At 32.1% G+C, this 26,154-nt stretch overlaps 1 protein-coding gene across 2 annotated transcripts in view; it reads right to left on the minus strand.

The window, feature by feature from the left end:
* Window positions 1–26,154, minus strand: part of LOC129230050 (neuron navigator 2-like) — a 223,189-nt gene that overhangs the window by 168,066 nt on the left and 28,969 nt on the right. Inside the window, exon 1 of one of the 2 annotated variants that reach the window (XM_054864434.1) lies at window positions 16,182–16,375. The exons of the other annotated variant lie outside the window; for it this stretch is intronic. Within the exon in view, the coding sequence (XP_054720409.1) occupies window positions 16,182–16,222 (41 nt within the window). The 5' untranslated portion in view covers window positions 16,223–16,375. Of the gene's footprint in view, window positions 1–16,181; window positions 16,376–26,154 lie in introns of those variants that run through there. 2 annotated transcript variants of the gene reach the window in all.

The following is a 26,154-nucleotide window of genomic DNA, read 5'->3' on the forward strand; positions in this document are numbered from 1 at the left end:
GCGCTTTTCTGTCATCAATTGCAAAGTGCAAATTTGACACAGCAATTCCTTCATCTTCCGATACCGATTTCGTACGATATAACTTTGAAATTTATGATGTCTGTAGCAATTTAAAAAAAAAAAAAATTCGATCTTTAAACTTTGAAAAATAGTTCGAATTAATTGCTAAGTTTTTTTAGCACTAGCGGTACCCGCACGGCTTTGCCCGCAGTAGAAAATTAAAAGATCATTTGATTTGCCTGTATATTTACAAATAATCGATGATGAATTTCTCGCCGATTTGCTACGTTCATTTGCTCGCCCATGCTTTGGCAGTTCGCTCGTCAACGTTATGGTAATTTGCTCGTTCATGTTATGATAATTTACTCGTCCATGTTATGATAATTGGCTCGATAAAATGTTCTTAAAATTGGAATAGAAAAAGAACAAATTCGAAAAATCGCTTCTAGGTGCTCACCCTAATGCTACGAACTAATTCTGTGCCAAAGTTCATAAAAATCGGCCGAACGGTCTAGGCGCTATGAGCGTAACAGATATCCAGAGATCCAGAGACACAGACATACAAACTTTCAGCTTTATGATTAGTAAAGATTTTAAATTTTAAAAACGCAATCTTTAAGAATGGTTGGGGGCAGGGGCTGCCAGTAATTTTTCAAGCTCAAGCAAATGAAAAGCAAATCTAGTTTTTAAAAAGCAACGATATAACCTTTCGTTATAAGATGAAAGCAATAATTATCACAATTTACTGAAATAAAATAATAGCTTCATTGTTTTGAAGATTTCAGAAAGTAACGCTGATGTACAGAGCAAATTACTGTAACTGACTTCATATTTTTCTCAAAATATTTACGCTGAAAACCATTGGAAATGGAAAGATCAATAAACGAAATCACAAATCAGGAAGAAGCAAATGTTTCACTATATTAAAGACTCACCGTTTCGAAGCTCCCGTAACACAATGGCCAATCGTTCTTTAATGGTTTGATAAAATATTGGGAATGTGTATTACATCTGAACGAAAAAAATGATGTTACAAACTAAAAAACAACAACCAATTTCTGTTTAAAATAGACAGTCATTTATAGTTAGTTGTTTTTCGTTTTGTGAAGTACGCGTTAGGGCGTTACTGTAGCAACAGACATTCTCTTCCAAGCGTTTTTTTCTCCCTTTTTGACGGTTAACAAATTGATAACTGCAAATGAAAAAAAAAAAAGAATTGAAATCGAAACAGAGATGCACGGATAACAGAAATGTTTAATGGGTAATAACGGAGAACAATTTTGGAAATGATACGAAAGAACAAAATCCATTTTCGAAGTGCTAAAGTGGGGACGATAACTGAATTGGCATTAAAGATAATGTACCATATTTGCTTCAGCTATTATATATCCATACCGTGGCGCGTAAAAACCTCGAACACTGACGTTATGGTCAATAATTTTTGTAAAACGCATACAATCGAAAAAAAGTTTTACAAAATTTTACAACACAAAAAATTCTCCTGAATAGCAGGCTTCGTTGATTTAAATCAGCTTGATTAATCATGATTTAAATCAAGTGTTTTTTTTAAAATAAATCATTGATTTAAATCAAGTGATTTAAAAAAATCATTGATTTAAATCAAGTGATTTAAAAAAAATCATTGATTTAAATCAAGTGATTTTTGAAGAAAAAAAAATCACTGATTTAAATCAATAGTCGACTTCTTATCGTTTTTAGATTCTCTTGGATTTTTTTTTCTTTTTGGTTACATAACTCTTTTTATGTATATGCTGCTAAAAAATGTTCTTAATATGCAATTTTCATAACATTAACAAAAACTTGTGCAACTAGTGATACTCAAAGGAAAGAAAAAAGGGGAAACATATATTTTTCACTACTGTATTGAAACGTAAAACGTTTAAATTGAAGACATCGGTGAAGACAGGGATAGCTCACTTTTTAGCGGACTTAGTGTTTTACATTCATATGAAGAAAGGGAATACCTTTCATTCTGTACAAGAGTGGTGCCCAACCTCTTTCTGCCCGACGGCTGCATCTCATATTAAAATCATTTCCGCGGGACAGAAGCAGAACACAAATAAATTTCAAAATATTTCATTACTTTTTAAAACAACATGGGAAAATATCGAAAAGGAAAGAAAATTACTAACCAAAGATTGTGACCATCAATTACTTGATGCTTACTTTATTAAATGCATCTGTTTTTCAGGAACAAATTCTGACTATTTGGTTCCAAGACATTTTGGCCAATTGGACATTTCCACTGATCGTGTTTTTCAATTTGTAACATGGAAAAAAACAACGGAGCACACGGATCAGCTTTGCGAGCCGGATGTGGCTCCCGCAGGCCGTAGGTTGGGCATTACTGCTGTACAAGAAAGAGATATCTCTTATCAATAATTCATACGACATTGAAGGAAAGGACACTACATTTCGACAGAAGAACGATACAGCTCCTCAAAAACTCAACTATTATTTTGAAACTAAAGTTTTTTTATATCAAAACTATGATTGTTTTCTTGTTAAAACCAAACTTTATTTGAATTTCTGTTAAAAATTTAGAAAATGCATTTGAATTGTTTTATTATATGTATTTGGAGCAAGAGCGGGACAACTCCAATACATAATCATTAAAATTAATTTCAAATTAGAAGATATGATCTTTGTAATCTTTGACAATGGATGTCTAAGCTTTTCTTTGAGGGGGGGAGGAGTTTTTTTGAAAATTTCTAAAAGTGGAGATGCTCTCTTCAAGCACCCAGCTCTTCACTTGAAAAATAGAGAATTATTTTAGAAAATATTTTACTTGAAAAAAAAAATGAAATCCTGCACTCAGGGGCGAGTACAAGGGGGAGGGTCATGGGCCCCCCCCCCTAAATTGTCAACAATATCATCTCTTCACACAGTGTTTAAATACTTTATGAATAAAATGGGAAAGATTTCAGTAATATTTTCATTTTTTAAAATTATATTTGAAAGTAAATATTTGAAATACTACTTCTTTTCATTGCTCATGAAATTAATTAGTACAGTTTATGTCAGGTTACTACTGTCCGTCCTCGAAAGCAAAGACTAGCACTCGGGATTGATTCCATTTTAAAAAGGAGGGATAGGTTGAGGATGGCACTTTCCTCTCGTATTTGATAGCTCTGTCTTTTTCAACTCGATTCTGAAAGAACTGTTGAACACGTTATTTTTCACCTTCAACTTCAAAGTTTCCTTCCCAATTTTAATAAAATCAGTGCGGACCAGACGCATGCGCAAATTGCCGAAAGGTCTCAGCTAAGGAAAACAGACAGTGGGGGCCTTATTCCTGAAGGATTTGGTGCTTTTTATTGACGCTCAAGCTAATTCAGAAATTCTTCGTACACAAAATCCTACAATCTTCAACGTAATCCCCCCCCCCCACCCCATCCTTAAAATGCTAGTCTTGTTTGCCACAACTAATAAATTCCAAGCCTAGCGTTTCCCGAACATGAAAAGATCAACCCTGCCCGGTGATTCAATTTGTTGCAAACAAGCTTTCGATTTCTGCGCTCAACGAACACCCAAACTTCCCAATCAATAGCGTGATGATTCATTAAAATATCCGTGCACAGCGTGCTAAAGAGCGGGACTGGTACACTTTTCCGGTAACTTGTCTCCTTCCAAATTCTTCCTCCCACCAACTTCAACTTTCACTCACGCACACGCGAATACTGATGAGCCGCTGTCAGGGCTACACGACAGATTAGCGTGTAGGTTATCTAGCAAGAGTGAATCTCATTAGATAAACTGTGTTGGATAGTGCTCGTCCCCTATTTTAGGCAGAAGCATGGTTTATGAATTCATAAAAGGGCTTAAGAGTAAGCTGAGCGTATACAGTAATCGCTCGTTTCACAGGGCCGCAGAGAGCCGAGGCGGGCCGCTTGTCAGTTATGTCGCCGGACCCTCCCGCCCCCCCCCCCCAAAAAAAAAAGAAAAAAAGAAAAAGAAAAGGGGGGTAAGGAGGAGGGGAGAAAAAAAGCAAAACTGCTTGCTAGAAAACAATTAATTTTATTTTAAGTGCTACAGCAGAAAAAACCAAAAGAGTAAATTTTACGTAATATTTGAGTTTTCTCTTAGTCGGAGACCCCCCCCCCCCCACCCTTTTTTCTTTCTTCTTTTCCTTTCTTTCTTTCGTTTTTTCTTTCCTTCCCTCCACCAGCTGCAACTTTCACTCACGCACACGCGAATACTGATGAGCCGCTGTCAGGGCTACACGACCGATTAGCGTGTAGGTTATCTAGCAAGAGTGAATCTCATTAGATAAACTGTGCTGGATAATGCTCGCCCCCTATTTCAGACAGAAGCATGGTTTATGAATCCATGAAAGGTCTCAAGAGTAAGCTGAACGTATACAAAAATCGCTTGTTTTATTCAGAAAATAAAAAAAAATCCTCTCTGTCGGTCACTTTTTGTAATTGTCAAAAGGCAGGGAAGGGACATGACGCAGACTGCACCATTGATATTTTTAGGAAAGGGGTTGTTTTGAGGGTTATTTTTGTCATTTTGAGGGGGCTCTTGCATGGGGGGGGGTCTTTGCGATATTTAGAGGGGGTGCGCCTACGTTCCTAGGGGTGTGGGCACCCCTGCAAAAGGACTTCAAAATGTTCAATTCTTCATTTTCTCAAAAGATTTAACGTTTTCAGACTTTACCCGTCAAGGGCACATATCTGATTTCTGAAAATCTGGAATAAACCTTTCAGAAGAAGTCATTGGGAAACCATAACCCATCGAATCGTAAAATGTTTCAAAGATAATTTTGTAATCTGATTAACTTTAGATACATCAAACAAATTTTAAACATAATGCTATGCGTTCTTGTGACTAACAGGTGTCTTGAATTATTTTCAGCAATGCTTAAATCTCATAGATTAAGCTATAATTCAATATGAGGCAACGAGAAGCAAAGGATGTAAGTGGACTTATTAAGTTTAGAGTAAAACGGGGGAAAGTTCAAACTCTATTTCAAGATTTTTCAAATCATGCTGTATATCAACACCTACCAGAACTACTAGGACTATCTCTTGCCCTCAATTTAGTTTCTTCTTTCACTTGTATTAGTTTTCTCCATATTTTAAATTTTGGCACTTGCACTCCTTTGCTATAGATGCTTCATTTCGCTTCCCCCCCCCCCCCCCCCCGATGGATCATCTCTCACAAAAAGGGGAAACATTTATTAATCGATTAAAAGCTTTCCACTTAAATAAGCGCGGGATCAGATAGAAGAATCCAAAGCTCGGACAGATGGTGCGGCACGGCAGCCATATGTGTCCACACCCTTTAGTCTCCGAAACAGATGGCAGCTGAGCAAGCGGAAAAACACGTGTTTCAACACAGCTACTGTGCCATCTTCCCGTCCGCACGTAACACGGAGGATAGTATACAGACAAATTTACCAATGAAAAAAAAATGAAATTTATAATAAACTCATTCTTGTGCATAATTTTTTTTTACAATACTGCCATATTACTTAATAATATTGCGAAACAACTGAAAAAAAAAGAGTTAATTATGGTTGGACCAAACCTAACCTGGCAGCATTGTGAAGGCTGTGGAGATCAAAGCTTTACGACGACGGTGGCAGGTTAAGTTTGCCTCAACCCGTGGCGCAGCGAAGGAGGGGTTTTGGGGGTTAAAACATCCCCCAGAGGCATTGGTTTACATAAATGCGTATTCTAATACATACGCATACAGTTTAACCATTTATTTTTTTCATGTATTATTTTATTTAAACCCCACCAATCACCAGCGTACCAACCCCGGTGAGGGTAGAAGAGGCTGTGGTGACGGGGGGGGGGACAGAACAGTTCACCAGCGACACTCGCTGGAACAATTTTGATGTTTACAGAAACCAATATAAAATCATAAACAATAAAAAAGAACAAATTATACAAGTGAAGAAGCTAAATAAGACTGGGATGGCTGCTAAATACAATGTAAACGGCAATTTTCAAAGTTTTTAGGCTGGATATTTAAAGTTATCTGCTTGAGATATGAGTAGCGACATTATTTTATGGACATTCTTGCGTGTAACTGGATGAGATAGAATATGTGCAATATTTTTGGAGAAAGAAAAGTTAGAATTGTAAGTGCAATGGAAAGAGCTGGTTAGAGGACAGTTGAATATGTAATCTTCATGAGTTTCAGGTTGAACAGTTTAACCGTATGAAAGAACTGTTTTGATTAAGAAACCCCACTCCAGAAAGTATTTTTGATCAAGAAACCCCACTTAAGAAATTATTTTTGATCAAGAAACTCCACTCCAGAAAGTATTTTTGATCAAGAAACCCAACTTAAGAAATTATTTTTGATCAAAAAACCCCACTCCAGAAAGTATTTTTGATCAAAAAACAACCCCGGAAGGTTTTTCTGGCTGCGCCAGTGACCTCAACTATAGGTTCTCAGTTTTTATTGATCAATAAAACTGAAAAGACTAACTAGCCCAGATGGGTACTGATGTACAGAAAATGAGTTCGTAAAACTTGTTTTGGTACTATTTTTAGAGAAAAAATCTTCAGGTTACGAAAAAGGATTTTTTAAACATTTTTCATTATACGAATAAGTAATACATTATTATCATCCTCTTCTATGATTTAATGAATTTAACAGAGGTGCAGTAATATTGTAAAGGTCAGTTTTTGTGACTTTTTAATATAAATCGTGAAAACAAAGTAATTTTTTTAAAGGAAGGGGGGGGGGCACGAAATCAGAAACTTAGACTTTTTTTTTCTACATAAGCTTGTCATTTTTAGCAGAAAGAGGTCAATTTCGTGGGAAAACATCACAGCTCAAATTGTGTATGGAACGTAAACAACACCAGGTTCTGTTATTTGAATTATTTTTGTTTAATTAACGAGTGTATTCTTTGCATAGTTAGAGCTACAATGAGAGAATGAGAAAAAAAACCCAAAGAGTTTTTAAAGCAAGCAGACAAGAGCAAAATCAATGTATTGTAAAAAAAAGCTGCGATCATGAAGAAAAAAAAAAGTCACAAAAATGTTGGAGTTCTGCTAAATTTACGGATTTACAACAGATAGTAACATTTAAGTTCGTATATTATTTGTGCATTAAACTCGTTCTAAAGAATTTTTCACTGTCTGAATGGCTCTTAAATACAGTAGGAGAATGTGGGGCAAAGTGAAATGGCTAAGATGACTGAGCTTTTTCAAAATGAACAAAGTGGAAATTTGTTTTGAAAATTACAGTACAAAAAGAAAGAACATTGTATTTTATGATAAAACTTGCATTGAAACATTATTTTTTATTTTTGGTAGTAATTTTGAGCCTTCAAAAGATAGTGGAAAATTTTTACTTTTTGTTTTTCAAGGGGCAAAGCGAAAAATGAAATATTTTTATAATGAAGTATTTTCTATTGATTATAAAAAGTATTTTTTATCAAATGAATCAGTAAATAAAATTTTGAATGAATAAATGAAAAGAAAACGGAACAATAAACGAATTATTAAATTAATTAATCTCTACATAGTATAAAATGAAGTCCCCAAAAAGCGTCTGTGTGTTTGAACTCGCAAAACTCGAGAACTACCCGGCCGATTTTGCTGAAATTTTCACAGTTTATTCCTTTAAGTCCTGAAAAGGTTTGCAGAGCAGTTCGAAAACAATTCGATGAATAGTTCTTTTCTTATTTCAATTTAGGCCCAATTTTCACATAAATTCCCGAATATGGGGGTGAAAAATTACTCGCAAATAGTAATACTATATATCGTTGGAAAGGGAAGAATTTTCTGCGTTCTGCGCAATTTGTTCCAATGCTCTAACTTAATTGCGGCGGGAGTTTTTAACGTTTTTAGCTCGAATTTTTTTAGGCTTAGCTGAAATTTAGCCACTACTTTCTTCATTAAATCCATCAATAAAAAGTGAAGGAATTGTCTTACAGTTTTCTTTTTGACAGCATTGGAAAGAGCTGCTCTTTTTTACTCCAGATCTAATTCGACCTATGGTCGAAAAAAAAAAGCTTATATCTCGAAAGGAAAAAAAAAGTTACAAGCCTTTTTAAATCAAGTTTCAGAAATCTCGATTCCATTCAAATTGTGAAAAATTTTCTTTCGCATTTTAATTCCTTAAACTTATTTTATTTTGTGTTTCCATGGTTACGCATTTTAAATCCATCTTTCTGGATTTAATTTCTTAAAAGTATTTTAATATCTGTCTTCATTGTTTAGAAAGGAAATCATGATGTTTTTTTTACTTATTTTTTACACCTGATTGTTGAATATACGTCACTTGACACAATTTTTTTTTTCAAGGTGGACCGGGCAAAGCCAGGCAGCGCAGCTAGTTTGATTATAAAAACTATTTTTGATCAAATGAATCAGTAAATAAAATTTTGAATGAATAAATGAAAAAAAAATGGAACAATAAACGAATTATTAAATTAAATAATTAATTAATATATGAAGAAAAATGAATGAGTGAATAACAGAGGAAATGAATAAGAAAATAAGAGAATGAATGAAAAAATAAGTGAATTACTAAAGGAAGGAATGTCAATAAATCAATTAATACATGAATACATAATTGTTTTAGTGAAAGATTGAGTGAGTAAACGAAATGAGCTATTTCACTTTGCCATGCATGTACTCGACTACTTAAGCAAGATATTTAAAACACAAATAAGTTTAATATTAATTAAAAATATATTGCACTGCATATTAGAAGGTCTCAATTAATACTTAAAATGTTAATAACAAGAAATTTATAATTTTATATCATAAAAAATATCTTTTGACTTTCAACAATTATTACAATAAGAGTATCAATTTTTGGAAATTGCCTGTACTATCATATGCTTTAATATTCGGCGGGATTTTTTTCCTTACTAGAATAGACTACAGGTGCAACTACATTCTTAAAATATTACCAGATAGGTGGCACCAAGTGCAGATTAAATATTTCACCTTCTCATTTTGCCCCACATTCCTCTACATAGTTAGTACACAATAGTATTAGTTAAATCTCATTTTTATCAACTTAATAAAAAAGAAAGAAAAAGAAGGAAAAAAAGAGCACTAAAAAAAACTGTTTTCACAATAGTTGTAAGTGCAAGTAATAGTATAATATTTTCAAGAAGAACTTAATGTAAATACTTGAATTATGAGAAATTAGGAGTTTACAGCACCTTTACAACTTCTCATAAAAAACATGCGGGCATAGACTAGAAATCTGGACATTTAAGCAGAACATAATAAACAGGAAAAAAATAAAATTAAACCACAGCTACTTAAGGGAGCATCACACGTTTTAGATCTTTTATCGTGTCCCCATCCACAATCAACGGAAGTGAAATGATTTGACAATGAGCGGAGACGGTCCGCTTCTAAATCAGATAACTTTTAAAAAGCTGGGGTAACGGAAATGTACCGGTACCAGCAGCTGCTTTCTCAACATTTAAAAAGGTTCGACAACAAGACGTATCAGGGGAGGGGGTGAAGAAGAATGGAAAACACACCTGGTCGGCACGCGAGACGCACGCGATCCATTAAAAATAAGTAGTATTTAGCGCTTGGAAAGTGGCAACGCGTTCTAGAAAGTTGTAGTAAGCGCTTCATTAGTGATGAAAGAGAACAATACTCTAACAATTTAGTTTCGTCAAAGATTTTTTAACATCGTTTTGACGGATATTTTACGCAGGGTTCGTGATTTTTTTTAATAAAAAAAGTCGGATATTTTTTTTATTTAAATCGGATTTTTTTTATTTAAATCAGATTAATTTTTTTTTAAATCATCAAAAATTGGTAGTTATTGATTATGTACTTTACATTTATAAATATACTATATTTCATACAATAGATAAATAGATTCAGCTTACTTTTAAAACTAAAATAAGTTCTCTAACTATTCAATACATTTTAAAGATATTTGAATAGGTTATAATACTTAGATAAGAAGTGATTTTGTTTTATGCTTTGCTTAGAAATAAAATTTCCATCATCATGAGAGCTTTTAGTGTAAAATACGTTGCACAATTGCATTTCTTAACTATATCAGTGATGGTGTATAAGAAAAACTGCAAATTTCTATTTGGTTCTGTACTGTATTGAACTGTAATTTTTTACCAAAAGCAACATTGCGTGAAAATCTGTTTCACACACAGAAAGAGGGATTCATGTAGTTTTGCCTGTTGAAGTTAAGATTGTATAATGCAGTGCAGTTAAATTTAGAGCAACAAAATATAAAAATGAAATTAGTTTATAAAAATAAAAAAAAACTGATTTTCATTAATAATTTTGTTGAAAAAATCACTTGATTCAAATCAACTGATATAAATCAATGATTTTTTTTAAACATCACTTGATTTAAATCAACGAACCCTGCCTTACAGTCAAATATTCATTGATAAAAGTTAAAAATTGTGTATTTAAAAATATTGGTAAATATTGTATTGCATAAAAATCACTGTTGAATATTGTAAAAATATTTTTCTGTTCAAGTAAAGTTTTATTCATCACAGAAGAAAAAGAATTAGCCATTTTCAAACATACAAAACTGAACGAAATGTACATACAGCATTGGTGAAAAAAAAATCTATTTTTATTGTTCATCAGTGCTTAAATTACTACCTGCAAGTTAAAAAATTATTTATTGATATCTTCAGTCTGTATTCTATTGGTTCATGGCAGCAACAGCGCTTCATTTTTTTTTCTCATAGTATTTTAAAAGACTGAGTGGGGTGCACTGCCAAATTTAAATACGCATCAAAGCGATAGTTAATATAAATTTAAATGCAACATATCAACTGCCATGCACCGTTGTAATTATGCATAGAAAAAATTGTGTTCCTTAAAATAAAGAAACTTCTAAACCTGATAGATAAGTCGTGGTGTCTTTTGAAATTATTGGCAGTAGTATTATAAATACTAATAATATTCATGTTCAGTAGTTGTAATTAAAGTGTGTGAACTAAGTTTCTAGAACAGAAAAATTTGTTCCTCGCTCTATAGTGGTTTTTTTCTTTAATTGGATTTCGATGCATTGTAATAAAGTGTGCTAATAAAAGGAGGGAAAAATCTCTGAAATAGTTCCAGGATGATGTTTTGATTCTAACAAGAAAAGAATACAGCATGCTTAGCAGGATTTAATTGTGTTGTTGTTGTTTTTAATCTCCCTTTGGTCTGACGGAGTCAGACCAAATCGATGAAGCCGTTGACCCTTATGAAATCTGACACTAGCAGTGGACTGTCGAATAGGATTTAATTGTAAAAGCTATTTATGAACATCAGTTTATCCTTGAAATTTGAAAGAAATGCAATAATGATCTAGTCTCTCAAAGTGTTTATTTTTCCTATGCTCAATCAGCCACTGGATTTCGAGAGGGAATTAAAATGATCTGTGTTTAAGAAAACGAAACATTGTTTTTGAAACTAACTGTAAGACTGTAAGCAGCAGTTCAGAGAACCAATACAGTTAAGATAAAACTGCTGTAGAAATGAGCAAAACAGCAGCAAAAGTACATTAGAGCAGTTACCAATTAACAACGAGTTATGTTGCATAAATATCCACAAAATTTCAAAAATATCGTTCACTTGCTTTGTTGCTCATGTAAGGTTCACTGAACTCGCCTCATTTGAATTATTAAAAAAAAGGAAGATGAGTCTTACTTTGTTTTTCATTTTAAAGTCCCTTCATTTAAATATTTTTTTTTTTTTGTAAAAAATCATCTGGATTAAGTTAAAAACAGCAATAAATAACAAAAATGCTTCCAAAATGTTTTCTATTTTAAATTACCATAAAAGAAAAGCGCTGGCAGTACTTCTTTGCTTCGACTTGAGTTTTTTATTCAAACTACAACTTCTGCATTTTTGATTTCGCTCGCTGATTAAGAAATAGAATTTCCATTTTCTTCCAAAAGAAATGCCAAAACGGTTTACGGGGAACGTTGCTAAAAGGCATTGTTCTAATCACCCCCTGGCGAACGCAAAAGCAACATGGAAGAAAAGTTGGAGAATCGATCATAAGTTTCCTTTTTGATCATGAACTTGCTCGTTCCAGTCGGAACCATTTTCCAGTTTCCTGATTTGGTTCTGAGATTAGATGTCGCACGCCATCTCTAAAAGGTCGGAGTTGAGGAGTCGAAAAGAAAAATAATCAACAAAATAATCATTATGAATGTAATCGATTGTAGCTGCAATGGTCTTTTTTTTCAGATAAATTTATATTAAATGAGATCTATGAATTTAAAATAAGCATAAAAAAACCACGTATTGTAAAATCCAATGTATGGTTTTTAGCATAAAGCTATTGCATTACAGATTTGTGTCATAAACCAGATGTATCAAAGCATAAAGAAATTTTTATACAATTATTAGTATAGTTAAGAATGGAGGAAAAAAATTTAAATTTTAAGAAAGAGAAATATTTTGCAGGTTTAGTCAACTATTAGTTATTTTATGTAAAAGACTATCTTACAACGCAAATCAATGAAGATAATTAATATTACTCAACTGGAAACGTTCATGACAACTTTCTTAATGTATAATTAAGAACGGAGTAAACTATTTTTAAACTTTATGTCTTACATATTTGCAGGTTTAATTAACCATTATAGCTGCTTTTTGAAGGATGCAGGACTATCAAAGCACTGGAGATAATTAATATTACTCAACAGGAAACGTTCATGGCAACTTTCTAAATGCGTAGTAAAGAATGGTGTAAATTAATTTTGAAGTCTCTATTGATGATTTACATATTTGCAGGTTTGATCAGCAATTGTAGTTGATATTTTTGGGCTGCAGGACTTATCTTACTAAGCAAAGCACTGAAGTTATTATATTTCTCAAAGGGGGAGGGGGGGGGGGGGGGTTATAGCAACCTTTGAAATGGATAATAAAGAACGGAGTAAACTATTTTTAGCCTTCCTATTGATAGTTTACATATTTACAGGTTTGATCAACAATTCAGTTGTTTTTTGCAAGCTGCAGGACTATCTTAAAACACAAAGGAAGCACTTAAAATAACTTTTGCTACTCAACTGGCAAAGTTCGTATCTAGATGATGGTTAAATGTACAGTAAAGAATTTTAAAAACTACTCTCAAATCCTCTGCCGAAGAAGAAAACACTTTTGCAGGTTTAATCGGCCCTCAGCTGTTTTGTGTAGGTCTATCTTATAAAGCAAAGCACTGCAGATAATAGTTAGATTGCTCAACTGGCAAAGGTCATGGCTATTATCAAAGGGACATTCTAGTAAGTAGAACTAGATAAAAAGAAAAAGATACTAAGAGAATGTAATTTCAATGGTCAATTGGTCATCTTCCTAAGCAATGAGTACTTTTAAACCCGAATGCAAAGATGTCTGTTGCATTAAATACCAGCAAAAAAATAATTATAAATTGAAAATTACATCGTAAGTACTTTTGTGTTTTTATAAATATAGCATATATATATATATATATATATATATATATATATATATATATATATATACACACACACACATAAGTACAAAAAGAAAATGCACAAAATGAAAGGTCTGAATGATTATTTAGTGCTACTTTATGGAAAAGAATAAGATCCATGTAGCAAAACTCAATGTTGCAATTTTTTATTTGATAAATATTTTTTTAGTTGTATTTTGTTTTATTATTTACACACACACATGTAACGCTTTAAATTTTTTAAATAAAAACTGATTATTGAAGCAACATTAATTTTTCAGCTTTCTCTTTTCAAGTTTAAAAAATTACATACAATGTAGTATTAGGTCTCGTTTTCCAATACTTTTCTTCTCACCCATCGTTTAGTACGTGCCTTAAGATTGCTGGATTTATTTTCATCAAGAGAGGGAGAGAGGGACAGGTAAAGGAAGTCCTAGAAAACGTGTCAACTAATGATTTAAAAAATGACAACTAATTCAAGTGTCTGTTGGATGACAAAAAATTTGAATTTTTAGCTTAGGTAATGGGAGAGACTTGGAATAGGAAAGAAAAGTCATATGAAGACAAGTCCAACGGAAAGAGTCAAAATCGAAATTTGGAATAATCCAAACTATTTCTGGGACTTAAAACAATTAAAATTTATGAATTTTTAAAATCATTTGATTCAAATCATATTTAATTAATTATCGTTAAGTAATCGACACCATGGTCGATAAAATTCTTTGTTACCACTGTAGCAATTCTTTTGCTCTAGTATCAAGAGGAAATAGTTTTTAATCATAAGATTTCAAATGTTTTTTATCATTTATAAAACTACACATAATAGTTAACAAATAAGCATAGATTATCCTATCAGAAAAAAGGTTAAGTAATTAAAAAAAAACTAATAGTTTAACTAAAATGAACTTAAATCTACACATTTTAGTTTTCCCTAATAAAAGAGAATGACAAATAAAAATTTCGTCCATTAATAATAATATTTTATCAAGACAGCTTTGAACATTGTAAAATAGAAAAGAATGAAAAAGTTGGTGGAGAAAGTAAATAGCTTTTCATACACTGGCATGTTTTATTCAAGAAATTTTAAGAGAAGTTTCATTCTGAAATTCCTTTTCTTAGGTCAGAAATTATGTCAGCTCTTCAAAAATGAAGTAATACAATAATAAAAAGTGATAAAAAATTAAGTAAATAATAATAACGAAGTTTCATCATCACACACACACAAACACGTGGGTGTGCGATGAATCATGTGTGTGTGTGTGTGTGAAAACGATGATTTTTCTTTTTGTTTTAATAAACATGAATAACTTGAACAAGATTGCTTGAGACATTTTAAACAGTGTGCAGCACATGCAAACCCGGTTATAATTTGACAAATGAAATGATATCAATATTGAATGTGCTTTTTTGACGATAAGAACTGATTAATAATTGAAGAAGAGGTATTAAGTAATAAATTGTCATATTTTAATTTAACATTTTACTTTTTAATATAGACTTCGACAAAACTGAACAAGGAAAAATTATTATAAATATTTACTTGAACAAATATATGCCTACTACAATACTGATAAATAATTAAAGTTAATTCAACTCATATGAAAAAAAGAGGTTGATGAATGAGGCTGAACGATGACATCATGTGATCATTTAAATAATAAATTATTATAATTTCATTTTATTTCTATTTTATGTAAAGACTGATTTATTACTGAACTCGGAAAAATTGTTAAAAATATTTACTTCAACAAATATATGCTTCGTAAAATTAGTATGAATGGAGCACAAAAATGCATTATTTAACACAATGCAACGAAATCCCTTAATTTTAAAAGATTTTATAAATATAAATTATTTTAAACTAATTAAGAATTTTTTTTTAAATATTTTTTATACAAAGTTCATTCTTTGAAAGTATCAAATTAACCCTTCTATTGAATTGTATGGAAGGCTATTTCTGAGAGAGTTTCAGAGAAAGCAGAAAAGTCAAACAAAACGACGATTCGCTGGATTTAGCCTCATATTTTACACCTTAGGCAAATGCATTACCAGGGTTCGAAAATATTATGATATTTTCGAAAATATCCGATATTTTGATACGTATCGGATATTTTGATATATATCCGATATTTTCAATTAGCCCAAACTAAAGTCTTCAAAATAGTAAATGCACCCTCATACCACTATTTATTTTTTTATATTATAATTACAATATGTAGACTAAAAATTAATGTTTTTCATTATTTATATCTAATATTTCATTTTACATTTCTATCAATTTTAATGGAATTAATTTAGCATTAGCTGTTTTACTCATTTTTCTTCTGATTGCTACTTTAAGTTTTAAAATTCAGAAATAAATAATATGCATTAGTCGATGCACAGTCATAAAACATTTTCTTTGTTTGTGAGCAAATGTTTAATTTTTAATTATGCACTTTCAACATGAATTAAAATTGTTACATCAATAATAATTTTATGAATATAAAATACAAGTAAAAAAATATCATATTACTTTATTATATTATTGATGTATTATACATCATAAAAATATAGTATATAACTTTTTGGTTATTTTTAATAATAAATGAACAACCATTGTTCAAAAAATAAACATCGAAAATATCAAAATATCATAATATTTTCCAAATAAATATCTGATATATATCGAATGATATATATCAGCGAACCCTGTGCATTACCCAATCAAAAATTAATTCATAACTGAAGAAGATGAAAGAGAAATTATAAATGCATCTTACTTGTACCACTTGTACTGATTTCCTCTGCTACCGTTGTACATTTTAAGCAACTCCTACGACACGCCAAGAAAATGTGCCGGACGGCGTGGCATGATCGTTACGTGCCACAAACAGTATGTGGCATTCGTCGCGTCGCACGGCGGCATAGCGTGTGCACTCATAGACAACACTCGCACAATGCCGGATCACATATAACACGGATGCTTTCAAGCCGACCGGATCACCGACTTCGAGGTTAATGCAAAAAGGAGAGGAGCGTTCGCTCGCCAAAGCACGCGAGATGAGGATTCGCCAAAAAAGACGCCAAGGCGAGAGAATAATGTGTCGATTTAACAGTTATGATGATTGGGGTTTTTTTAACGACTAAATTTTATCTCCTCGTTAAATAAATGCATTTTTCGATTCGCCTAAAATGAAATTAAAAACATGATGATTTCATTGTGTAAAAAAATATGGAAAAGTCATTTTCGTTAATGAAATTTTATCTTCACTTTTCTCCGTTATTTTATCTCTTTCTCTCTCTTTCTCCATTTTAATTTTACTTTTTTTTAAAGCAATCAAGATTTTAAATACTGTATTACAGCATTTCCATCGCAACAAGCTAGCAGTTGTAGGGAAGAAAATGTCCCTGTAGCTTTAAAATAGTATTAAATATTTATCTGAAATGCAGTTGTACACAGCATGTGATGCCAGAAACTATAGATAAGTATGGTTACTTTGAGAAAAATAATTTATTTCAGTACTTCGGGGATTGACGTTCGTTTCAAAAAATAAATTATCATGCTCTTAATGATTATATATATATATATATATATATATGTCTGTGTGTATTTTCCTTATTCAAATCCAGTTTAAGTCGGATCTGTGCCAAATGTGGCACAGAGGTCCTTTAATGCTCAGGAATTCACAAGGAGGAGGGGGAGGGGTTCGCCCTATAGGGAGAGAAAATCCATGAAACAGAATGTTTACGCCTGTTAATAACAAAGACTGAATTTTTGGTATTTTAAAGAAATCCAAAATCTAAGGCAAAAGCACTGAACTTAAATTTTGAGGAGTAAAACTGCTCTTTCCTGTTCGTGGACGAGAAATTTTAGATTAAAAAAAAAATCTATTCCTGGTTATTGAGCAAGCGTCACTTAAAACAACTTTTATTTTCAAGGCAGACAGTGCAACGCCTGGCAACGCAGCTAGTAATTACTAAAATAAGATATTTTTTCTGACAGAAGTCATATTTATGTGGTTTCTGTCGTCATATGCAAATGCAACGTATACACAACCACATTAAAAAAAAAATAATTAATACTATTTTAAAGCTTCAGAGACATTTTCTTCCATGTAAATATTAGTCTGATACGATGGTCTCATAGTACGTAATCCAAAAAAGTGATATTGAACGTTTAATAAGACCTTTAACCGTTTTCTTAATGTTGCAATAATTCAAGGTTTCAAGAATTTCTGAGTAAAAAAATATGAGATATATATTTTTTCTCATTGTATTGCAAATATTTTGCTGAAGTTTTTGATGGATTCTAACAATGTTCTTAAAATGGTCCGGACTACTTAACTGCTAGGAAATAAAGGGGGAAAATAAAAATGACATAATATCAGAAATAAAAAATTTGCAGGAAAGTCATCAAGTAATAATAATAATAATAATAACAAGCTAATAACAACAAGCATTCTAACGATGTTCTTAAAATAGTCCTGAATACTTAACTGCTAGGAAATAAATGGAAAAAATAAAAATGACATAATATCAGAAATAGAAAAGTTGCAGGAAAGTTATCAAGTATTAATAATAATATTAATAATAATAACAAGCGGCTTTTATTCAGGGTTATATTTCGGGTCCATTGGACAGACAGGAGTTATTAAAAGATTTCTTCCTGTCTGCCCTCTCCGCTAAGCCGCTTGGAGATCTTCACAAATAGTATAACACTTTTAAGAAGAAGGGATTACATTAATGAAGGCGGAAAAACGAACTTAGTTTAAAATGATACACGAGACCTTCCTAAAAGAATCCCTAGAATAACCTAATCGGATCAAAAAGCGAGGATACATTGAAAGACGATTCAACATCTAATACTCATTTGATCCTTCTCAAGATGGGTTACCAGTAGTTCGATTGTTGGCGAGGAGAGCGTTAAGAAGAATTTTAGGTCTTCGACAAACGAGGAGGATAAAAGAATTAACTTTTCGAAAGAAGTTGCTTGTAGATTAGTTGACTGGCGTTTTTCGTTGTCTTCACACGAGGCAACTTTGTTGAATCAACTTTTCTTCTAAAAAGAATTTATTGCAGCAGTGACTCTACGACGCTCTTAAAACTGAACCGAAGTCTCTCCACTAATTTACTCGCGTATAGAGCTTGGGAACAAGAAAGGATATAAAAAGTACTCAAGGAGGGGGCGATTGATTTCAGATACCCTCCCTTTAAAAAAATTCCCAAACCTCCACTTCCTAACATCATGGAAAATAATCTCAAACATACATATTTTTTTTTAACTTCCATCTCTAAAAACTTCGGAGGAGTCTACTGAACCCGATTCCTTACATTAACGTCATGAAAGGTGTCCTGTATTTGCCTTTTTTTCTTTTTTTTTGGATCTCAATTTAAAAAACTTTCCATTTGAGAGCCCCCAAACTCTGTCTAATATTATCTAAGATCGCCTAAATTTGAGTTTTTGGAACTTCGAAACAGACCCGATCCTCATCACTAAAGTGTTAAGGGATGAGCCACAACTGCATTTTCAAGTTATAAGTTCTGAAAGAATTCCGAGGGAGTTTTTCGTGACATTATTGAAAATCGTGTAAAACAACGTTTTGAAACTTCAGTACCGAAAAGATGCCGAGGGAGATTTCTTGTAATTCGGCTCAAGAAATCGCTCTTCCCTTATATCCGTCCTTGGTAACTAGGGATTAGAAGCAACGAAGACAACAACAATGAAACACATTATAGCTCAATGATTGATCATAGTACTTCTTAAAAAGGTTCACTTCTAAGTCCTCAAATAGCTTCGCGATATAAAGCTGTCAAAACCACCATTTCGTGATATTTGGTGATTCTGGACAGAAATTCTCTAAAAATATGACTCTGTACAAATATCGATTTTTTTTTCCGCAAAAAAAGCAGCGCTGCAGATAATCACTAGCCATCAAAATCGTGTGCAGGAAATGGCCTGTATCGACGCAACTCAGATTATGTCCCAACAAATTTACTACCAAGGCCAGTATTTTGCTATGGAATCGATCCATCTTTCAACATCATCCACTTTTGCGCTTAAGGTAACAAAAATAATCAGTCCAGAAATAATATTTGTTTTGTCCCCATGAGGATATGCTGAGGGGGTATGGGGTGTGTTCCCTGTCAAACGAGAGACGCGTCAGATCACTCTTGGAGTGATGACCACCAACTGTATTACACAGATAGAACTGGTAATTAACAATCCTAAAACAGCTCTGTGTATTGCAATAATGAGGTAGTTTCCGAAGTATTTTTTTTTTCTAAAACAGCATGCTAAAAGCATAGAATCTGACCATTTAAAAATAATTTGACTAAGTTTAATATTTTCAAAAAAATATTTTAATCTGTGAGCTTTTATTGTTCACGCTTTTGCCGATGACATCACAAATGATAAAATGCCATTCACAGAGCAAAATATTTAATTCGCATCTTTACTCACGTGTATAGGCAACGATATGGTTGATAGCAAGCGTAGAGAGCAATTTTAATTCGCTTCTTGATTATCATAACGTGGAAACGCGGTACAAAGATGCGCCAAAGAGCATCATTTGTGACGTCATCAAGACCACGCCTTGTTTGAAAAATCGGACATTTTAAAAAATTAATTAAAAAAAAAAACTGTTGGGAAAATAAAAGTATTTTTTGGGTTCATGTAATTTTATTTTTTGCTCATTCTATCCATTTCAATGACTAAAAGTAGTACTTTTGACTGAAGGAACCCCCCCCCCCCCCCATTGTCCTGTCCTAGTTACTTGTTCTTTAAAGTTTTTTAAAAAAGATTTTGTAAAAAAGCTTTCTAATACTCGGTGCGGTATTTAGTTAACATTTAGCTTATTTGTATTTTTAATATTTTTCACAATTAGTCAAGTGCTTGCGGGGCAAAGTAGATGGGACAAAGAAAAATAGTTCATTTTGTTTTCTTACATTCAATAATTTACTAAATCACTTACATTTTCATTTATTAACTAATTCATTTACCTTCCTTCATTTAGTAATTCACTTATTCATTCATTCATTCACTTATTTTCTTATCCATTCATTCTTTCAGAAGCTCATTTATTTTTCTTTATATATTAATTGATTTATTCATTTATTTATTCGTTTATTGATTCATTATCTTTTCATTAATTCATTCAACCTTTCATTTACTGATACCTTTGATCAAAAAATCAAAAATATGTTTTATAATCGAATAGAAAATATTTAATTAGAAAAATATTTTATTTTTCACTTTGCCCCATGAAAAAAAAGGAGAACATTTTCCACTTTTCTTTTGTAAATCAAATTTACGGCCAAAAATAAAAAATACTGTTTCAACGCAAGTTTTATTATAAAATACAATATTATTTCTTTATGTACTGTAATTTTCAAAACAAATTTCCAATTTGTTAATTTCGATAAAGCTCCGTCATCTTAACCATTTCACTTTGCCCCACAGTCCCCTACTAAAATATGAAACAACTTCGACCAAACTGAAATACGTAGAAATTGTAAGGAAAATATTAAAAATCTCACTTTAAGAAGTTAGTTTATTCTACCTTCCAAAATGAGTACCTAATTTAGTTCTCCATCATTTCACGAACTAAACAGCAAAAGAGAAACATTTCTCCAACAAGAATCATTTCCAACTTAATTTTGACTTAATGGGAAAAGCGAGCGGAGATTAAAATTTTAACCATGTCACTTAATAAGAGTACAGAGAAACAGTTTCAAGCGATCCATTAAGCTCCAAGATTAAATTAAATCAATTTGGGAGAGCATTGAAATTAAAGTGCAAGGAAGAAGTCACGAATCAATCTCATCTAGCGCCAGAATAGGAATTAAGGAACTCCTCCATCATATGTTATTGTGAAATCTCGAAGGTGACAGGTTAAAAGCACTCATTGTAAACAGGACATAAAATTAGAATAATAATAACAATAACAACTAATAAATAAATATATATAAATAAATAAATAAATAATGAACACATAAATATTTAAAAAAATAGTTATTAAGATGTGTTGGTTATACTTCTAAATTTGTCGGTGAATAGTTACTTAATACGAACGTTAACTAGAAAGCAGTAGGAGGGTACTACTTATTTATAAAAAGCTTGCTCTTTTACTTATTTATTTTTTTGCCTTCGGCAAAATTAAATCCATAGTGCAGCTTCGCATCGAAAAGAGCTCGGGTGTCTCCATCTGGTGGGAAACTCGGCGTCAAAATTATCTGTGCCACTGACATGCGTTTTAAGGGTGGCACATGAAACACTGGACGCCGTATCGAGGGATATGTCTGCGAAAGGCTAAATATTCTAATGAAGCCCCATTAGAAAGTAGACAGAAAGAAAAAATTATTATTATTTTTAAATACATAAACTTTGTGCATTCAAAGTTAATAACTTAAAGCTCAAATTAAAAAGATAAATGCGCAACGTAAATCAATTATTACTTGTCGTACTTCAGATAATAAATATTAACTGCTTCTTATTCGAGTACTTGATAAACAATAACTAGGACATTAACATATTTTAATTGTGGTGAAAACGAGAAAGCATTCAAAGTGCAACCGAAACTCAAATAATTCGGTTTAAGTTCGGAAAAGTATGGATGAAAAACGTTTACGTCACCTTATTTTACTCATAAAAATTTTTAATTTAAGAAAAATACCATATAATTTATTAGATGTTATACATGATTTGAAAAAACTAAAAATGCCTATGTTGACCGAAAAGGTACAAAAGTTGTTGAAAAAAGTTTTGGGAACAAAAAGCAGAATAATTGAATATGTACTTTCGAGAGGCATTTTGTAAGGAACAATGCAAAAGAAATACGAAATAATGATTGAAGTCTCTGTTATATATTGTGGCCTCCCCATTTCTCCGCAAAATATCAATCAAAATAAAAGCACGCCTTTTTCTCTTTATTTTGACGTAAATTGTGGGACAGCAATCGTTTTGCCTTATGACAGGAGGCGAGGGGGTAGAAGGCTGCGACTCTGAATCACGGAGCGACTGGATTATATGGGAATGATTCCGATTTAACCGAAGAACATTTACCTTAAGAAAGAAAGAAATACACTAGCTGAAAAGTGAAAAGTATGAACAAAATTTTTAAAAATACAAAATTTGAAGGAAAAAAAAGCATAGACAGTAGTAAGTTTGGATTCAAATAATTTTAGGTGTTTAAAATTGATGTTGGTGAGGTCTATGAATACGGTGCAATGCAACCATCTAATGTTATCAGAATAAATTTTATGAGCCCGTTGGTATTGGTGAGGTCTATGATATATGTAGGTGAGGTCTATGAATACGGTGCTATGCAACCATCTAATGTTATCAAAATGAATTTTATGAGCCCGTTGGTATTGGTGAGGTCTATGATATATGTAGGTGAGGTCTATGAATACGGGGCAATTCAACAATCTAATGTTATCAAAATGAATTTTATGAGCTCGTTGGTATTGGTGAGGTCTATGATATATGTTGGTGAGGTCTATGAATACGGTGCAATGCAACCATTTAATGTTATCAGAATGAATTTTATGAGCCCGTTGGTATTTACAAGGCAGTGGTGGAAGGTTATAAACAGACACCACGAAGTCTTTCAGTGTTTCATGTTCATTTGAATTTAATAAGTTTTTAGATATAAGAATAAAGAACTTTTGCACATTTTGAAGAGAAAAGAGGAATTCTGTCCATTACTCACCCTTTCCTCATCCTGTCTGTTGCTGGGTATCATCAGAATTGTCGGTGTCTGTTACTGGGGGTCGGACTTTTTTCAAAATTGAGCAAATAAAAATAGAACTAACCGATTCAGAGGATCCAGACTCAGTCAAACGTTAGATGAGATGTAGTTGCATGAGAGAAAAATAGTTTTAAAAGTCTATGATTCGCTGTTGTTAAGAGGGTAATAGTCTTAATATTGAAAGCCAGATCAATGATCCGCCTATAAACTGTATAAAAGAAGCTTTCATCTTCAACAATTTTGCAGTTTTAGCTTATATCTACAGTTTAAAATCTAAAATCCATTCAATAATTTTCTAGGATATATTTTAACCATTACGAACGCAATATTACGCCCTTTTTGGATTCTGCAGTAGAAATTTGAAAAAGAGAGAAAGAAAAAAGAAAATCTTTACATTTTGTCAATTTACAATTTTAAAACTCGGTCAATCAGAGTTGAAGCTTCTCTGAATTTTCGAATTCTTATGTGAAATTCCGAAAGTTCACAAAACTTTGAATTGATCAGTGATCAAAAGTTCTACAACATTTTTAAATGTTAAATAATAACATTTTTGTTCTGGTCTTATTTATTTATTTTCTTGGTTGTGAAAGTTAGCAAATTAGATATATGATCCTATTTGTGGTTGATTTCAAATCCTAAGTTACATTGTTTTTGCTGAATACTTTTCTTTATTTTAATTTATGTTATTATTCTTATTACTATCATTATTTTATTTTATTATGTCTCCAATCTCTTTTGGTCTTTCGCAATGTCTTTACATCCACAAGCACATTTTTTTGCATTAAAAAAAGGTTCCTTGTAACACCAAAACACGTGTCTGCGATTTTTTTTTTCTTTTTTTGCAAATTTATGCATTAGTAACGTTGCTGATTTTACATTTACTTTTTAGAACAAAAATATTCATTTCTTTCTCAATTACGTATAAGTTCTGTTTTAATCAATTTGACATTGGAAAACAGTAAGAAGTCAAAACAGTAAAGCATTAGAAGAACTAATTCAGTTGGGGATAGAGTAGCACTTGGCAACTCTCGGTATTTGACTAGAATGAGAATAATATCAGAAACAGAGTGAACCGAACAATTGATTCAACGGTTTAGAACAAATGTTTCTCCGCATGAGTGAATTCTACTTGATCCAATTGTCCCTCCAATCCTAATCGATAAATGTATTACGATTGTTACAATCTATTTGCGAAAGCAAGTATAAATAATATGCAGATTGAGTGAAATGAGTAGCTGGTTGTTTTAACAATACGCGTCCGAAAACTTGGGAAGCAGCCAGTAACAAATGTCTCAGCAAAAAAAAAAAAAAAAAAAAAAAAAAAAAAAAAAAAAAAAAAAAAAAAAAAAAATAGGGGGCACAGAGCCTCTAAAATATTATTTTTAATTATTACTTTTTATTTTATTTTAGTTGGATCTACTTTAGCATTATTTTGGGGGGAAAATGAAATTTTTGCATAATTTACTTAATTTTTTTTCTAAGTACGGCACCAATAACAGACATGCTTAAGACATCGCCCTCAGGTTAACTCAATTTTCTGACCCTTTGAAAGTATTTAGACATTTTAAAACTATTTTTCTTTCCTGCAATTACATCTCATCTGACGTTCGGCTGCTTCTGGATCCTCTGAATGAGTTAATTATATTTTTATTTGTTCAATTTCGAAAAATGGTCCGACCCCCAGTAACAGACACCGACAATTCTGATGATACCCAGCAACAGATAGGATGAGGAAAGGATGAGTAATGGACAGAATTCCCCTTTTCTCTTTAAAATGTGCAAAAGTTCTTTATTTTTTTGTTCTAAAACCTTATTAAATTCAAATGAACATGAAACACCGGCAGACCTCGTGTTAGCTGTTCATAACCTTCCACCACTGCCTTGTCAATACCAACTGGCTCGTAAAACTCACCCTCATAACACTAGATGGTTGCACCGTATTCATGGGTCGCAGCAACATCCGTTCTACTCGCCTAAAACTCTTATTATTTAAATCCAAACTTACGATTGCCTGTTACTGAGGCCGTTACCCTACTGTTTTACATAAGTATTGCAAAGATCATTTGGTATTATTTTTTTTTTTTTTATGAAATGATTTTTTTTTTTTTTTTTTTTGAAAAGTTGCAATTGCAGCGCACAGCAAAATCATTTGGGAGAAAAAGATACTTGAAACTACTTGCTTTTCTTTTTTTCAAAAACAATTTTTAGGCGAGCAACAATTACAGACATTGCAACCTCAATACAAAATTAAAAAAAAGTTCTTGAGTTACTGATGACCTGGGAATTATTTTGCATTCCTAACTCATTTTTCTTTCTTTCTTTCTTTTCTTTTTTTTTAGCCACGATAATAAAGTGAATTAAAATTTGTCACATATAATAACAATAATATTTTGGAAAAGAAACAATTTATTTCATTCAAAAAAAAAAAAAAAAAATCATATTGGCCACTATGAGAAAACAATAGGGCTTCCTGTAATACGCGCTCTACCGTGGAGAATGGTTACATTCACACAAGGTGCAGAGAGAGAGAGAGAGAAAGAGAAACCAAACGGAGTAAAATAAAGTTAATTACAGTTTTGAAACCAGCATGCCTGTTTCACTTTGAAACAACTCATTAATCTAACTTAGCAGAAAATTTGTTAAAAAAAATTGTTCCTCTGTATTATAGGCCAGAAATTAGAAAGTGATCTGCACTGCAGTAGAACCCGCTTATTGGAATGTTGGTTAAAAGAAAAAATATTTTTAACATACTTAACTTGATTCTTTTTTTCATTTTGATCCTATATATATAGTCGATGGAATATCCTGCATATCTTATATAATAAAAACTGAGCGTATATATCTATGTATGTACCTATGTATCTATGTGGTCATGTATGCATGTAGTCATCTATGCCCGAGTTACTTCTCCCGAACGAGTGAACTGACCATCGAACCAGGTATCGATGGATTCGTCATCTTCCCGTCTTCATGTTTGGCTATTTAACATAATCCTCTGATAATA

The sequence above is a fragment of the Uloborus diversus genome, chromosome 9 (assembly GCF_026930045.1).
Source record: "Uloborus diversus isolate 005 chromosome 9, Udiv.v.3.1, whole genome shotgun sequence".
Classification (NCBI taxonomy): domain Eukaryota; kingdom Metazoa; phylum Arthropoda; class Arachnida; order Araneae; family Uloboridae; genus Uloborus; species Uloborus diversus.